At 37.5% G+C, this 16,994-nt stretch overlaps 1 protein-coding gene across 15 annotated transcripts in view; it reads left to right on the top strand.

Moving 5' to 3' along the window:
• Positions 1 to 16,994, top strand: part of LMO7 (LIM domain 7) — a 132,247-nt gene that overhangs the window by 93,342 nt on the left and 21,911 nt on the right. For 13 of the 15 annotated variants that reach the window (XM_071431055.1, XM_071431053.1, XM_071431054.1 and 10 more), the window contains 8 exons: positions 1,010 to 1,039; positions 3,288 to 3,405; positions 4,566 to 4,708; positions 6,008 to 6,461; positions 7,210 to 7,339; positions 7,493 to 7,533; positions 10,375 to 10,489; positions 16,062 to 16,223. In XM_071431055.1, coding sequence (XP_071287156.1) covers positions 1,010 to 1,039; positions 3,288 to 3,405; positions 4,566 to 4,708; positions 6,008 to 6,461; positions 7,210 to 7,339; positions 7,493 to 7,533; positions 10,375 to 10,489; positions 16,062 to 16,223 — 1,193 coding nt within the window. Of the gene's footprint in view, positions 1 to 1,009; positions 1,040 to 3,287; positions 3,406 to 4,565; positions 4,709 to 6,007; positions 6,462 to 7,209; positions 7,534 to 10,374; positions 10,490 to 16,061; positions 16,224 to 16,994 lie in introns of all 15 variants that reach the window. The other 2 variants (XM_071431064.1, XM_071431065.1) reach the window with 1 other exon arrangement.

Genomic DNA, 16,994 nt, shown 5'->3' with positions numbered 1-16,994 from the left:
GTTGTGTGTCTATGAAATATTAAGTCCACCATGGCATATTTTATTCTGCCAATACTATCCTCCTACTTTCATACAGTCTTGATTCATTGTTTCCCCTAATTCTTTCCTGTTATCCTCAAAATTTCTCTTGTCTGACTGAATACTGTTTCTTAAGTACTTCCTATCTCTCCTTTGAATTTTGTATTTACTGGGGGAGAGGGTTGGGTTTCCAAATGTTTACTTAGCTCTGAAAATACGGCATTGCAAGTTGCAGATCTCCCAGCTGTGCATCATTTTTTTGTGACTAAGACACTTCTGTGTTCCAGTTGGTATTTTGATGTTGCTGCGTTTAATTTTTAGGCTTTATGCTGTTAACAATTTTCAAGCTTCTCTGAGAAATATTTCTAAAGTGCTTGGAAATATTGCATGTTTTAAAAATTAATTCAGTAGAATTAAATAGGTATATTATAAAATACTCGTACTCAAGAATACTAAAAATCCTCTTGAATTGCCCTGGATTAGGTGTGTTCAGGGATTAATATGCTAAATTTCTACTAGGGTCTTTTATTCTGATACACATCAAGTATTACTTTCAGTTAGTATCAGAAATGGTTGAAGTAACAACAGAACTACCTCTTGTAAGCCTCACTTTTGTTGGGACTCAAGCTGGCATTAATTTTATTTTCTTGAAATTAGTCTCTTCTCAGCATCATGCTGTTCAGCAGCACTGGAATGAATAAGTGTTGCAGAAATAACACAAGGCTCTATTTGTGCAGTATTGCTAAATGAAAAGTGTTGGAAACTTGCAGGCAGCCTTGTTCTGACAGTTCTGCCCAACTTTGCCCATCATGCAAGTCCTGGTGTGTTTTTTTGACTGGTGTCCAATTCCTGATGTGCTTTTCCATGCTGGCTGGTTCCCAAGCTTTCAGTTTCCCCATCACTTAGTGAGAGTGCTGGTCTACTAATGGTGTTAATGTTGTTATCAATATCAAGACACTGAATCTCTTTTTTTTGGTTTCTGATTTCTCAGACTGTTTCAAAAGCTTTCTGATGAGCAAGGGTAAGTTTTATAAAAGCTTGAAAGATTGTAATGCTATTTTATGGCCTCTTTTCATCTTTATGCATGCACAGTAGCTAAAAACTCATGCTGGAAACTTGTGCATGATGCTTTGTTGTTCTGTTCTTTGCAATTTATGTAATGAATGTGAGATAAAAGCTATGTATATGGTAAAAGTTCTCTCTGCTGTCTCATGTATTCAACTTATGGTTATCAGGCACTTTGAAAATCAGCTCTAATGTTTTATTCCTGCTGAAGTGAAAAATTTGTTGTTCTGTGTTTCATTTAGGCTTTAAAATATTCAAAAAGTGTTAAGGAATATTAACAAATATTTTATTTTCAAGGCTGTACGGCTAGAATCTGAAAATAATGAACAGCAGTGGTATTTATTATGGGATTGGTGAATGGTCTGGGGTTATTTTATATCTTCCAGGTTTTTGAATGCTCAGTGGTACACTTACAGATTTGTGTAATGGGAACTTAGATGTTGTTTATAATGAACTGCGACTCAAAGAGAAATAATTTTTCCACTTATTGTGTGATGGCATGTTAAGTATTTTGGAATGCATGGTGTTCTACTAATTTTTTAAAATTAAAATTTATTTATTTATTTGCTGCCCTATTTTTACTCTGAGGCAAATTTGGTAAATTACTGAACACTTCCAGAAGTGCTAAATGTTTCAAAAGTTAGGTGTTAGGAGAGGGAGACTCAGAAGACTCAAATTACTTGTTAGGTTTTTCAGTTTAGAGTGAAATTAAAACTAAGATCCACTTCCATGGTATGAATATAGCTTTTCTTAGATTATATTTTCTTTAGGTTGAGATTTTCCTCTTTTGTTGCAGGCAGATACAGTAAATGTAGCTATGTAAGTTTTCTTGAACTCATCTGGAACAAATTTGATACAGCCTTATATAGTATTTGATTACCCTAAAACAGTTCTACGTGTGATATAACTTAAGCACAAAAAATGAGGAAAAGAACTGTACAAGAGTTTCTGCAATAGCGACCAGGTGATTTTTGCTGAATTAGGCACTCTTCTCATTCAGAAAACAGATAAGCGAGCAGATATGAGGAGTTAATGCCCAAGCCTTTATTTCTAGAGGCCAGAGGCCAGTCTTATGTTACCAATGAAAGTGAGTTCAGCCACTTGGGAGGAAGTGAGAGTCTGGTTTGTTAGTTCAGAGATCTCTTGGAATGCAACAGATTAAAGCAAGGCTCTGTGCTGAATCTATTTTGGTTTTAATCTTGTTTTCTATCATATAAGAGAAATGCCACATTTTTAAGTCCTGCTGGAACATAATTGCATCCCTCTATATAACTCATACTTTGAATAAATAAAAACAAAGGTATTTTTGAATACTAAGAAACAAAAAAACCCCAAGCCCTAGAGACCTAGCTTTCCCTTTGCATTACATCGTTGAACCTTATGATGAAACACCTGCATTTTGCTTACTGTCTCAGAGGCTTGTGGTCAAATCTCATCAGGAGCCTTGTCCTATATCTAAACTGTTATGTTTATCACTGCAGTGTGAAAGAATAAAGGAAAAAATAGCATGTGGTGGGGGAGAGCATGAAAGGTGAGCTTTTAGGAAATTAGGTTAAAGGGAACTAGCAAGTAGGAGTTCCTGGGGGAAACTGTAGCCATGTTGAAGAAGTTAGCAGGAAGATGGCTGTGTTAGCCGTACCAACTTTAATGGAAAGCATCTCAGAGGTTGGGGAGGATCAGCATAGGCTAGTGGGGCCTGTGATGCCCATGAACCGAGCATTTGGCCCTGTTTGACTCTTAATCTTTTGGAAATGGGCATCAATAACTGATTTGGAAGGAAGGAAAGGACAGGAGGTGATACGGAAGGTGTTATAGCAGAGAAGTCCAAGGTGGGAATTTGGATTTGGGGAGAGGGGATTCCTTTTGGGTCAAAGAAAGAAACAAGATCAATAAAGAAAATAGCAAGTTAAAACAGAAGTAGCAGTGTTCTAGGAGGAGCTCAATTTGTTAATGATCAGGATGGAGATGTACAGAGCTGCTTATTCCCTTAACCTGATTTTATTTGCTCAAATACCCAACTAATGACTTGTGTGTTGGCCCTACAGCACATCCCATTGGCTGCCCATGTGCTTCCTGCTCCATTCAAAATAACACTCATGAGCATTCAGTTGTACTAATATAAATCTTTTTCTCTCTCTGAAGGTTTCACTCATGTCAATGAGGGCTAGGATGTTATAAAGCTGAGTTCTCTTTTCCCTTTCTAGGAGTAAATCTTTGAATGATGTCAGTGCAGAGGAGCTGCAGACACTGCGCAAAATCCGTTATGAAGAGCTGCAGAAGATAAAAGAACAGTTACAAGAGCAAGATCTAAAGTGGCAAGAAGTAAGGACTTCTTTTCACCTGTCCTTGTGCATCCTGCTTGGAGGGGCTGGGTGTCACCTGCCTTCAGTGTCCCTAGTAAAAAAACTTTGGCATGTGTGCAGCAATTCATGGGGCTGTCTTCTAAAACAATTCATCTCATACAACTACTAGAGTTTTTGGGGATGCCTGTTTAATGCAGAACTGAAATTATTTTAAATATCCTCCTAAGTTTCTGATTAATGCTTCAGGATAGAACTTGTATGTATTGTAATAAAGCCTTCAGGCTTGATTTCTGTGGACATAGAGAGAAGTTAGGGCATAGTTTCTTGTGTTATCTGCAATTTTTGAATACTTTTTTGGAGAAATGGTTGGAATGTCTGAGTATTTGATCCTCTGGGAGAAAGGAGAATAAATAATACTTCCTTGTGCAAATTCTTGAGGCTCCTATCCACTAATAATGCTGTCTTAAATCCAGCTTGTAAACTGCATGGTAGTTTTGCACAGCATCATAAGCATATCTAAAGACTTTTCATTTTATTAAAATCTCTGCTTGACAATGAGTATCAACAAGAAGCCAAAATTAAGAACAAAGCACCAAACAAGAAGTTCACAGTTGTTTGTTTAATGCATCTCAGTTCTAATATTCAGTACTTCCCTTAACTCAGCTCTGGTATTTCATGGACAATATTGCCAGTTCTCATTGTGGTTTTACAGAAATGAAGAAAGTACAGAAATATCTGTTTTCAGTTTAGAATTTAAGGCATATTTATTCTCAAGCTAGTGAATCAGTCTAACATAGTAGTGATTTGGAAAAATAATGGTATCCTAAACTCTAAAGCCCTCAACAAAGAAATTCAGATTGCATGTGCATTAGTTTTCAATTATGTGTGATTGGTGAAGTATTTTAGAATAAAATTGAAAATGTTAAGAGGAGAAAAAATGGGCTAAATAGCCTATAGTCCAGTAATTGCAATTGTTAACTTAGGGAGGCAGTGAGCCTGCAACCCTAAATAGAACATGAAAACCCCTTTATCATTTAGGGGAAAGGTACATGAAAATGTGGCTGTGATGCAGACATGCAAATAAAATCAGGCCAATAAAGAACATATAATGGGATACCTCTGTTAGCCTGTGAGGCCTTGAGAAAATCTGATAGTATACATTCATGTAATTCTAAACAGGATCTAGCAAAATGGAAGAGTCGTAGAAAGAGTTACACTTCAGAATTGCAAAAGAAAAAGGAAGAGAGAGAAGAAATTGAAAGGAGAGCCTCTGAGGTGTCTGGAAGGAGTACCAAGTCACTGAAGGAAATGCAGCAGGAGAGGTAATAGTCCTAATGGGAATATTATGTGTAAGAACATAAATCTGAGCATTTTTATGCCTTTAAATTTTTGAGTCGCTATTACCAACAAGTTGCAATTGATTCTACAGAGATCTTGACAATTTTAGTTGCAAAATAAAATGTAGAAATCTAGGCAATTGAAGGGCTGAATATGGTTTTCTAATGTGCTGTTTACACAGAATGTTAAGCAGTTTTCTCTATAAATGATATTTTACTTTACTATCCATAAATAAAAGTATTAAGAAATCAATATTTGCATTCTCTTTAAATTAGTTAAAACAATAGCACTGAACTGGATAGCTGCCTTTTTTACTCATGGATAAAGTTAACTATTTATCTTCCTTCTTCTACTACATTTGCTATTTTTTTAGCCATTGTTGAGAACTGCAGCCAGAATATTAATTTATGTCACAGAGCCGTAAACTTTTACTTGATTTCCCCTTCATCCCTAATTTTTCCTCTTGGTATTTACTTTCTGAAGAGTAAAAAGTGTAAACTGCACAGTACCATCTCTAGTGGTGACAGTCTTATTTATTTATCTATTTATTTATTTATTTCAAATGCACATATGACTGAGCTGAAGGTAATATGTACATGACATGTATTTGTAAAAAAAGGTCTAATCTTTTGGATTTCTTTAATTTTTTACTTATTTGTGAGGACAAAAATTAGTTGCCTGAATAAAAGTATGGATGGTAATTGTATTGAATATTCAGTATCAATAAGAATCCTATAACTTATATTTTAAAGGATATCCTTGTAGCAGTTGTTCATTTATATCAAAGGAATGAGTAGCAAAAAAAAAAAATTAGCTGAATTTCAGGGCACTGTCTTATTTAGGTATCTAAAATTCAGCATAGCATTTCAGAAACATTGAGCACAGTTACACAGTTCAGGCAGTGTTATGGGACTATCTTATTCCTGTTCTTTCCTAAATAAATCTGAATTTCTGAGGATGTGTAAATTGAACCTATGTGTATCTGTATAATTTACAGCTATGTGCAGCTAGATCATTTTATTGGCAAAGATTTCTGTCATGGTGGCAGCCTGATAGTAGTATGTTTGAGTGCTATGAGAGTGCTGAACTGGGGAGGAGGTGGAAGAAGATAAATGCATTAATATTTTCATATATTTTTAAATCTAAATTATGCTAATAATTTTTATTTACTGGAGAGGCATTATTTGGATTATGCTCAGCATTAAAGATTTACTAGTTGAAAGACTTTAGGTCTGCCTGTTTGCTGGGTCACTTTGGTATTTTAACAGGCTCTATTCCCATAGGGAAGAGAGAGAGCAGGACTCCTATGAGGAGCAGAAACAAGAACACAACTGGGCATATTCACTGAACGATGATGTGTTCAGTGAAGACAAAGCACCTTCCACAGCAGCAAAAGATTGGTCAGCAGCCAAAGATCACCGTTTGGAAGAAGATGCTTCCTACAGCACTAAGGACAGTAAAAGTGTGTACACCACCCAGCCTCCCAAGGAGAACCTGCTGGAGAGCTCGGCTGCTCGAGAAGCTCCTGCTCCTCCTGAGAGCCTGGAGCGGGAGCAGAGCCCGGCGCTTTTGTCCACTCGTTACTCAGTGAATGCTCAAACTGGGTCAGCTCAGGTTTCAGCTTCTCTCCCGAGAACTTACCAGAAAACTGATACCTCCAGGTTAACATCTGTGGTTACGCCAAGACCTTTTGGTGTCCACTCAAGAGGAATCTCGTCACTTCCACGGTCGTTCACGGTAAAATTCTGCTTCATTCTTGACGTTTGTAAATTTGGGGTCTTCAGTAGTTGGGGGAACAGTAGTTTTAATGTTTTGGTTTTGTTTATAAAGTGCCTCCTGTGTGATGAAGGCTGTGTTAATAGAGCAGGAAGTTCTGTCGTGTCTTTAGATGTTTACTTGTGTTTCTGTGCTTAAATGCACTCCTAGAATTAAAGCTGGTAGCTATATTTGGTAAAATATTCTTTTTATTACTTGTAGTAAGTCTCCTTTGTGTGCTTTATCAAAAAAAAAAGTCATTGGAGGTAATTATCTGGAGCCAGGTTAACATAATTAAGTGTTAAAGATAAATTTTTCAGGTCATAGAAGTTTCCTCTGCTCTGCTGACTTTGTTGAAGTTTTATGCTAGGCTAAATTTTGTCTACACTCTAAAGCACTGAAACAATGAAATTAATTCCCCCCTGCCCCATTACTATGATGATTTTCATAGTTATCTCTTAAATCCTTATTTGTTTCAATTTAAAAAGTGGCAAGAATATAAATAATTCTAAGCAGATGACTTTAACAAGTTTATCTTAAGTCTGGACTATATGTTCTGCAAGCATTTCAAGAGAAAAAAAAATTTTCTGAGTAGGTAGTTAGCAATGGGTACAGGAGCCAGAATTTGCTTCAAAGAGAGAGGTGGTTTTGTTAAATATAAAAATCACTGAAAGATTCAAGGATTTCTTTTTTAAAGCACTTATTTACTAAGCTGTCATTTTTTTCCTAGATGGATGATGCTCAGAAATACAACGGAGAAGTAGAAAAAGCTAAAAGAACTCAAACTTTGTTCACCAGCATTTCCTTTTCACAACCAGACTCTGCACACCCTGTCTCCACTGGTGCATTCAGAAGCAGAGGTGAGGAGGAAGAGGAGGAAAAAGGTGTTCAGTCAACACCTCCTCCTAGTTTGGCGTTACCTTTAAAGTCCCAAAACCAAGATGCTGGAAGTAGTATTCCTAAGCCAGAGTATGGCATTCCTCCTGATTCTCTTTCACTTGCATCTTCTGCAGAAACTGCGACTCTGACAGACCCTAAGGATTCAAAATCCATGGTAAGTGTGGAAATAATGTGATTATTTGGTGTAACTGAATGCCACAGCAGAATAAAAGAGAAAATAACTAAAGTATTTTTCTGGTACTAAGAGGACATCTCAGAGACTTGCTATTTCCTTTGATTTAATTTAGGGGAAAGAAAAAAATTATTCTTTTGCTGAATTTTTCCCTATCCATTTTGTCATGTGCTTAATTTTATTTATCATTCTAATTCAGATTAGTTATTCTACATGTGTTAAGTGCTTGCAAAGTTTTTTGCTATTCTCCAAATTAGCACACTGTTCATATAATCAGGTGTGACAGATGAATTACGTGAGCTGCTGTAGCATTCATTTGCACTTTTAAACTGGTGGTGGAAAATAAAGATCAGCTTTTCAAAGGCTGGCCATAAACATCAGTATCACACTATCCTTTTTTCCATCTGCTGTGGCTTGAATCTTTTTTTTAGCTATTTATTTGAATCTAATTAATGTTCATATTAATTTTGAAGTAAATCACCGTCTCTTAGTGCATGTGCTTGTTGGTAAAGGGGCTGGGTCTTTGAGAGTTCTTTTTGAAATATGTATCTTAAGTGCTGTTTCCTCCAACTGATTGCATGTTTCACCAACAATAGCTTTAATTTTAAATTACTAAATACCTTGCTGTACTATCTGATGATTCAGTTCGTAACTCTTGACAGATTTGCATTCCTGATCCTGCTGTAAAACTTAATTGTGCCAGTTGCTTGGGTGAAGGTCATAAGACCTTGGATGCTGATTTATGAAATTCCCATAACAACTTTTTTAGAAGTTCATTTGCTTCCAAACATTCTTCTTCCTAATCACTTGTGGAAAAGAAACACATTGCAGTTTAATACCCTTAATGCCACTTGGCCATTTTAATGAATTTATCATAATTATTTGAAACTGTGATTGCTGTATAAGGAAAAAGACAATGAGATAATAATCTTTTTTTTTCCTGTGTTGTAGCAAAAACAGGCAGAGGAATTTCTGGTTTAATCAGTGAAAACTGACAGATTCGATGCAAGTTCTTAGTATCTGTTTAAGCAAGGCAAATGAGAGTAGCGTGTACTAGGTCCATTTGTTTTTCTCCTGTCATTAGTTAAAAGATTATAAATCTTTCCTCCTACAAGTGAGTAATATGGGGGGGGGGGGGGGGGGGGCATTTAAAAGATATTTTTAAAAGTTAAAAAAAAAAAAGCTGTATTATGTAACTTACCAAGCTCCAAGTAAAGGAATGCAAGTTCCATTTGACGTGTTTGTAAATCATTGACAGAGAGATTGATATAGCTCACTAGTCATCAGGGCCATAACACCAGGTCTGTGGAGCACTGTTTTAGAGATGACCTATAAAAGTGTTAAAGTTCAGTGTACAAAGTCACATTACTCCTCTGACAAGAGAGAGATCTGAAGAGTCTTGTTGGGATGGTGAGGAAAAAAAATTAAGACCAGTAGTAATTCCAGGAACATACTCAAACTCGAAAGGTTTGTATGTTCTCCAGCCCAGTGTGCTAACCTGTTAAGTAGATTCACTTTTAATATACTCACCTAAGGATTTGGGTTGTATGGGAGCATTTGCAAGCCAGTAGCTGTGTTGTGAAGAAAAGACTTAATTTCTACCCTGAGCTGTAATGGGGAGTGTTTTCCCAGGAACATTCCTGTAACATGAGGTGATACCTTGGGATGATGCCGTGCTCTGTTGTTTTCTTCTCTATCCAGTACTTGGGTGCTGCTGAAACCACCTCTGGCTGCACCTCCCTGAGACTGGCTGGCTGCACCTGCTTGTGCAGTGCTTGCTGTAGCTGCCTGTTGCGTCTTACAACAGAGGAGCTTGGAGGAATTGGCATAGGTTTCTAGACTTCTAAATATTTTAAGTTAGGGAAAATGAATCCGACTCTTCAGGAAGGCTGGGTCGCTAGGGAACTAAAATGTAGGCGTACATTTAATGCATGTGTGAAAATGTGCAGGGTCCCTTCCATGCACATTTTGCTGGAATATATCCATCTTAACATTGTTTGACAGAAATCTTTTTTTTCCTTTTATATTGATGTCAGTGTCATGCTGATGAAGTGTGTAGCATGCATTTAATTTTTTAATGAGCTCACCTTAGAGTGTTAATGTATGCAACACATGCTCCAAATATAGCGTGGGATTGAAAGCAAGTGTTACAAAATGTTTTCCCATTCAGATGTTGTTTAAAATGGCTGATGTTAGATTTTGATTCAGATTCTGAAAGCATCTTGAAAGTCCAAGAAAGATCTGGATTTAGCTGATTTTGGGATTATTTTTGTTATCTAAACCCTCTATTACAAAATCTATAGCAAGCTGGTAGTATTTCACATAAAATCAAGAAGATGATTGTGCACCCAAGTAAACCTAGTTGCAGCATTGAGCCTAAAGGAAACTGTTTATTCTTATGGTTGGATATGCAAAAAAAAAAAAGGATTGATTACGGTTATCTAGCTTTTTCACATCTTTGATGCTCTCTGAGGAGGCAGTACATGTCACAAATTCACAAGAAAATCCACAAGGAATCATTTAGAGGTTTAATTTCCTCCAAGTTCTTAAATTTTCTTAGCATTGTGTTGCAAAACATTTAAAATAACAGAAATACAGAGTGAAAGATACATGTAGAGAAAATATAAACAGCAAACACACCTGTTGGAATAAAAAGCAAATGAGTTAGTTAACTGACTTCAGTACTGTTTCCTTTGTCTGTGATGCTAATAATAGATGATTAAAGTGCACATTGTGAGCAGCCTCACTTATTTAGAGGATAAACTTTCCCTCATTTAGATTCCTGTGATACCAGATACTGTAGTGTCATGTTTTATTTTTCAGGAACAGTACAGTGAAATGAGAATCAGTATAAACCAGAGACCCGGCCACAGTCGCAGCTTTGGGTTTACAACAAATTGGAGTTCTTCAGGAGCCATTGTACAGACAGTTGAAGAAGGTAAATGTGTATATATACACAAATTTTTGTTCTTATGTTTAATTTGCAGAGGCTTCTCAATTAAGGCATTTGCTGCGAAGAAATGCTGCAAAACATCAGGTGCAGAACTGAAAGATCACTATTTAGTTTGCTAATGTATTTCTGTGAACCCTCATCTCTTGAAACAGGTTGAATTGAGAAATACCAAGATGCATTTTCCTAGTCAAGGAGGGTATAAACATGAATATCTGTTCACTGAGCGTCTTACAGAACAGTATTTAGGGGCAAATACAGACTTCCAATATCCAGACTGTTTCTTACAGCTGAGTTTGAAAGATTTCACTTCACATGGTTTGTAAACACTTGCAGAGGAAACCTAGGATTTAATATTCTTTGTTCAATTTCTCCTTTCTTAGTCATGCTGAATTCTGGAGACAGCTCTTAAGTAGTTGCAACTTCTAAATTGATTTCCAGTGTAGTTTTTTTCAGTTGTTTAATACTCAGGGAAATCAAACATTTTTGTCTTGAGATGACACATATATAAAGTTTATTTCTAACCTTTAATAGTCTTCTGTAGAGAATGAGCTCGATTTTCTAAAAAAAAAAAAAAACAAAAATCCAAGCAAATCACATTATAATGCTTGTTTTCTAAACAATGGTATTTCCCATTGCCAGTAGTACTTGAGGAATATTGAATTGTGCCCTTCTTTCCACCTAACACAAGATCATCCTGAGAAAGGAGAAATAGCTGGAAACTATTAATTTAGCCAGCTCTGTATTATGCTTTCTTTAGCTAACTTTTAATTTAGTTAGGTCTGTATTATGCTTTACAGAGAGGAAACAATACTGTTTAACAGCAGTTAATGAGCAGTCTTGGATTTTTTTTTTCTTTTTCATATTCAAGAAGTGAAGCGGCCTTTTTCCACTATATCTGAGTACTTTTCATAGTTGGATTTGCTCTAGGATAGCCCTCCTTGAGCAGGAAGGATGAAACAGATGAACCATTGTGGTTTGTTCTAACCTGTTTCATTCTGTGATTCTGGAAATACTAATATTTACTTTGCCTAAAGAATAACTTTCCCTTTGCTTTTCCTGCTGCTAGGCTTTGGGTTTAATTTCCCTCCTTGGAGGCAGGGGTCTGTCGATATGCACTGCGAGTTGAAAAGGAGAAATGTGAGGGTAGTGAATGTTCCTGCTGGTCATTCACAAAGGTCCACATGGGCTGTGTCCCAAGGAGAAGGTGAAGGCCTTGTGGTTTTTATCTCGGTTATGCTTTATTACCATTCTCACAGGAAAGAGCACAAAGTACAGATTTAACTGAGAATGGGCTGTATCTTAGTGCTCTTGTTTGTAGCCTGTGTTCAGCACTTTTTTCTTCCAACAACTGTCTCATCTTGTATCGTTACTCAAAAGCTGTAGCTCCCTTTAAAGAAATGAAGGATGAAAGATGTGGATGACCCATTGAAAGAGTAATATATGCTTTCAGCTAGGCTCTTGGGAATGTTGTATTTCCTATTTTTAGGGAAAAGTCATAGGATAATTCAGCTTGGAAGATCACATAGGGCAATGCACTGCTCAGAAAAATGTCAAGATGGAATTCAGGCTAAGTGGCCTAAGGCTTTTTACCCATGGGGGTTTGAGACCCTCTGAGAATGGAATCCACACAGCCTCTCTGGGCATTATCCTCTCAGAGAAAATTTTCCCTACGTATCCAGTCAGACCGATCTTTGTCCCAGTTTATAACCACTGTTCTGTGTTTTCCTGCCATAAATTTCGATGAAGAGCAGGCTTTCCCTTCTCAGGGACCTCCTGGTATGTACTGGGTGAGAACTACTGTTAGGTTCTCGTGCAGCCTCTCTTGTCCAGGCTGAAAAAGCCCATACTCTTCAGCCTTTCCTCACAGGTCCATTGCTCCAGCCCAAACCATCCCAGTACCTTCCCATTTTACTTGCCACAGTTAATTGATGTCTCTCTTACAGAGGAACACCAAAACTGGACACAGTATTGTCAGTGTGGCATAAGAGGTGCTGAGTGAATTGAATGGCCACTTGTCTTGATTTGTTGGTCATGTTAGTGTTCATACAGCCCCACCACTGCCAGGGCCCCCCAGCCTTGCTCTCCAGCCCATCAATGCCCAGCCCATACCATCACTGGGATTAGTCCTTCTCAGGAACTGCATGTGGCCTTGTTGAGTGTCAGGTTCCTGCTCTGAAGAGCAGCCCTGCCCTCCATTGTACTGGCCACCCTCTCACTTTTGGCAAGGTTTGAAAAGTTGATGGGGGTGTGTTTTCCTCCTTCTCCTGCTTATTGGTGAACACATTAAAAAGGGCAGGTCCCTGGATACATCCTCATGAGATCCACTTGTAAGCAGCCTGCAGGCTGAGTAAGAGCCATTAACCACTTCCCACAGAAGCCCAGCCCGTTTTTCACCGTCTGGTCGTTCTGCCCTGTGGACAATACCATCCCACTTTGGATACCAGGATACTGTGGAATATCATGTCAATGGTCTTGTTAAAGGCAAGGTGGATTGTAACCACTTCTCTTCCGTCATCCACTGAGACCTAAGCAATTCATCATTGAAGATAACCAGGTTGGTTATCTTCAATGTGATTTAGGCTTGGCAAATCCCAACCAACCATTCTAGTCACCTTTTTCTCTTTCTTAAGCCCAGAAGAAGCTTCCAGGAATACTTTCTCAGATTGTGTTGTCCAAACTAGCTGTATGATTTTCTTGAGATGATACCCAGCATGTATATTTTTTATTGCTTATAAATGACTCTGTATTCTAAATGTGCTATTCCTTAAAAAAATCCACTAAGAAAACTACTTAGTAGGCAAAATTAACTTGTAAGTGTTCTCAAAAACCTAAGAGTTAAGCTTGTAACATGTATTTCAATGATACCCACTTACTACATATAAAAAAGGATAGTTCTCATTTTTAAAGGACTTTTCAACGTTTACACTAAAAATTAGGTAAATAGAAAGCCTTGAGTCATTAATCTAGACATTGTTCTGCCAACTTCCCCAGTGCCATATGATCTTTATTGTTTCAGTCCTTCCCCTTTCACTTTCCCTTTGCAATAATTTTTTTTTGAGGTTGTGTGCACAGGGGTGCATGTCTGATCAAACACTTGCAGTCATGTAGGACAAAATAAATTTGATCCACATCCTTCAAGTTTTATTTTTTTTTCTATCATTGAGATAGTGTTTATCTATTGTAATAACAACAGATGGGGATCGGTTAGGGATAACTTAGAACATAGGGAAAATGAGTATTTGGTTGTTTTTGTTTATACTGGGGACTAGTAAGAAAGAAAAGTCTTTTACCTTCAGGAAAACCTATGAAAAACATAAAAGCAGTACATATTTTATATAATGAAAACTAAATCCTTTATAGGAATATATAGAAATTATTGTTAATTCCTATAGTGTTGGAGAGCTGGACAGAGATAGACAGCTGGTAGCATACAACTTTTGGCATCTGAATTTCTGGGCAGGCTCTGTGGGCTTCTCTGGATGTGAATCAGAGCAGAAGCCCACTGTAGGCACCCTGGTTTGCACTCTTGAGAAGCCCTTTTGTCCAGAGACTGAGGAGGAAGAGCTGCTGGCAAAGTTACCGGCCAAAAATTGACCAGTGTAAGTTGTTCTGGCTATTTGAGGTCCAGACCTAGAGACTGCTGCTATTCATTCAATCTGTATGGTTGGAGTATGGTCTGCATATACCTTTCTACTAATATTGTAGGAGGAACTGTGAAATCTTCAACTCCCTTCCCTTCCTAAAACTGAGTCAATTGAGGTATACTGTTCACACCTCTGAGCCCGGTCTCATCCCTGACAAATTATTTGAATAATATGAACACAAGCTTTTTTTGGTTACTGGGGGCTTATTCTGTCACAACTCAAGACAGAAATTATGAGTGCTAATGACTCTGCTGCAGCCTGAAGCTTTCCCTGTATCATGAGCATAAGGCTTAATCCAGATGTGATTAAACTATATGGTACTAAATATCAGACATGATTCTGAATGTTACATGATGTTGTTGAAATTAATAACTTCAGTATTAGTATCTCTGATAATATTCTTAGTAGTACCTTCCATTAACAGACTTGAGTATCCATGATTCTTTAGCATCTTCTTGACCCCTAGAGATCTATGGTTTTTTCCAGTTAAACTATTGTCCATATTTCTTCCTTCAGATGAAAACCCTACCTTTTCTTCCACACTAAGTTTAAAAGCAATTAGTATTGATAACAGCAAATTAAGTTTTTAGTCTATATTTTAAGAATGATGCAGAACAATATAGTATGGAGCCATGTTCTTCTAGCAGAGAAGCCAGTGGAGCTTTTTAGTGAACTGTGATCAATCATTTGGTGTAGTACCAGGAAACAGAGCATTTCTTAATTTCTTATCGCTTGTGTGTGAAGCCATCTGAATCCTTAGTGGATGAGCCAGACTTACAGCAGCATTTTACTAATGAGTCAAAAGACACTCAGGATGAAGCATATGGCGTCTAAATTTTTCTGTCATACTTGTCCACATTTGTTTCTAATAATGTAATATGGCATTGTTCTTGGTATATTTTAAGTAAGATGTGTGGATTTCACTACTTACTTTGGAAGAGCCTTCCACTGTGTAATTCAAACTTGTTTTATTAACGTGAGGGTTTATTGTGCCATCCTTAACTATATTTTTACTTGGCTTTTCTATTTTCTGTTCTGCTAAGGGAATAATTCTTAATGCAAGAACCCTTCATATGTAATCTGTAAAATCTTGCTTGGAGAGTCTGAGTTTCTCAGCCTATCAATTTTCTGAATTAAATAGAAAAAAGTTTATGAACTGGTCTTCTATGTACTCTGTCCTTAGTCTAGTGAGATTGCCTGCCAGTGTGTAGCAGACGAAAAAGTATAAAGTGCAGCTTGTCTTGCAAAATATCAGTAGATTCAAAGTCCAACTTGCCATAAAGTTTGCTCTTAATAGATAAAATAAGTAGAATCCAGAGAAGTCAAGTGGGACAATACCCAGCAATATCTTGAGTCCAATTACCAATCAATTCAGAGCTAATAAACTATTCTAGCAAAGCAATAAAGCAGCATGCTCTTGTCAGTAGAGCTCAGAAAATGTAAATGAGAATACGAGAAAGCCAGCTTCTACTGGACTAAACAAAGTGCAGGCTGTTTTTTTGGGGTTTTTTGACAACTAAGAGGATTACCCAAACATTGGCTGAATTTCAGCTAATCATTGATATAGACATTATGGTGCTGCCTCTCTCTCACTAACTATCACAGATTATAAAGGTGAGTTAGTGAAGACTGAACACAGAGGTTGTTTATTAAATGGGGTGACCATAATCTGAAACTTAAAGTCCGGAAGACCGATTTCTTTTTTGTTCTCCTAAGTTCTAAATTGAAAAGCTGCTTTGATACTGAGTTTACTGAGCTTATGTTACAGTGTAGTGATTTTTTCTAAGACTTTCTAAATATGCACCATTAGGTATTTCTTTCAATGATTCCCCAATCCACTCTCTTCCAATCACAACTGGGATAAAAAGAAAAATTATGGAGACATAATAACATTTTTCTTCTGTTTTCTGCAGGCAGCCCTGCAGCACTTTGTCAGCTGCATGTAGATGATGAGATCATTGCTGTCAACGGCACAAAGGTTTCCCATATGGACCACAGTCAGTGGGAAGAAGCCATCAACAGAGCATTAGAAACTGGAAACCTGGTCATGGATGTCAGACGATATGGAAAGAATGGTGAGTTGTTTTGTCAGGCAGATACTGTATGCTCTGTAAGGCAAATAAGCTTTGTCTCTGCTGTGCCTGACAGCTGAGAGTCCTTATTAGCCTTACAGCAGTAGTACGTATCTAAGCTGAGTAGTTTGCCAATGTGTCTGTTGCATTTTAACACAACTTGGCTTTTTTAACTGCTTGAGCATTAGAAATGTCTTGACAAGCAAATCTGCAAAACATTGAACTACTGACCTCACTCTTGTGCTCTGGCCTGTTTCTTAGAGGATGGACAGGTAAAAAAGTGTGCAACCAGCACAAAAAGGAATCTAACATTTTCTTCCCTGGCATACCACAAGAATTAAAAGGGTCTGATCTCTAGGGGGTCACTAGAGGATCACTAGGGGATCACTAATTTTTAAAGGCCCTCTGTCTCAATCACCAGCTCCCTTTCTTCAGGGAAGGAGGATCTTCTGTTCCTTTCTTCAGGGAGCATTTGAAGTGAGGTGTAAGGTTGTGGGTGATGCAGCACCTGTGTGCTATGATTCTGGCCATTGACCCAAATATTGTGGTGCTGTAATCTCTCCAGAATGGTACTACCCATTCTGGGTAGGGAGGGTTTCCATCCTGGCTTGAAAGCCTTTGTAGTATGTCTTGACTTGGCATGATTTAATCAGGAAACCCTTTCAAAGTTCTAGAAGAATTTTTGCAGAGTTGGAAGTGTGACCAGTGACTTCTTTAACAGTATAAATACAAAACATTCTTTTAGTGGGAAGCTAGGTAAATAAATTACAAGCA

Source organism: Agelaius tricolor, unplaced genomic scaffold (genome assembly GCF_023055355.1).
Source record: "Agelaius tricolor isolate 1412-34295 unplaced genomic scaffold, bAgeTri1.0.p SCAF_7, whole genome shotgun sequence".
NCBI lineage: Eukaryota > Metazoa > Chordata > Aves > Passeriformes > Icteridae > Agelaius > Agelaius tricolor.
The sequence above is the reverse complement of the archived record's forward strand: the minus strand, read 5'-3'. Positions and strand labels throughout refer to the sequence as shown.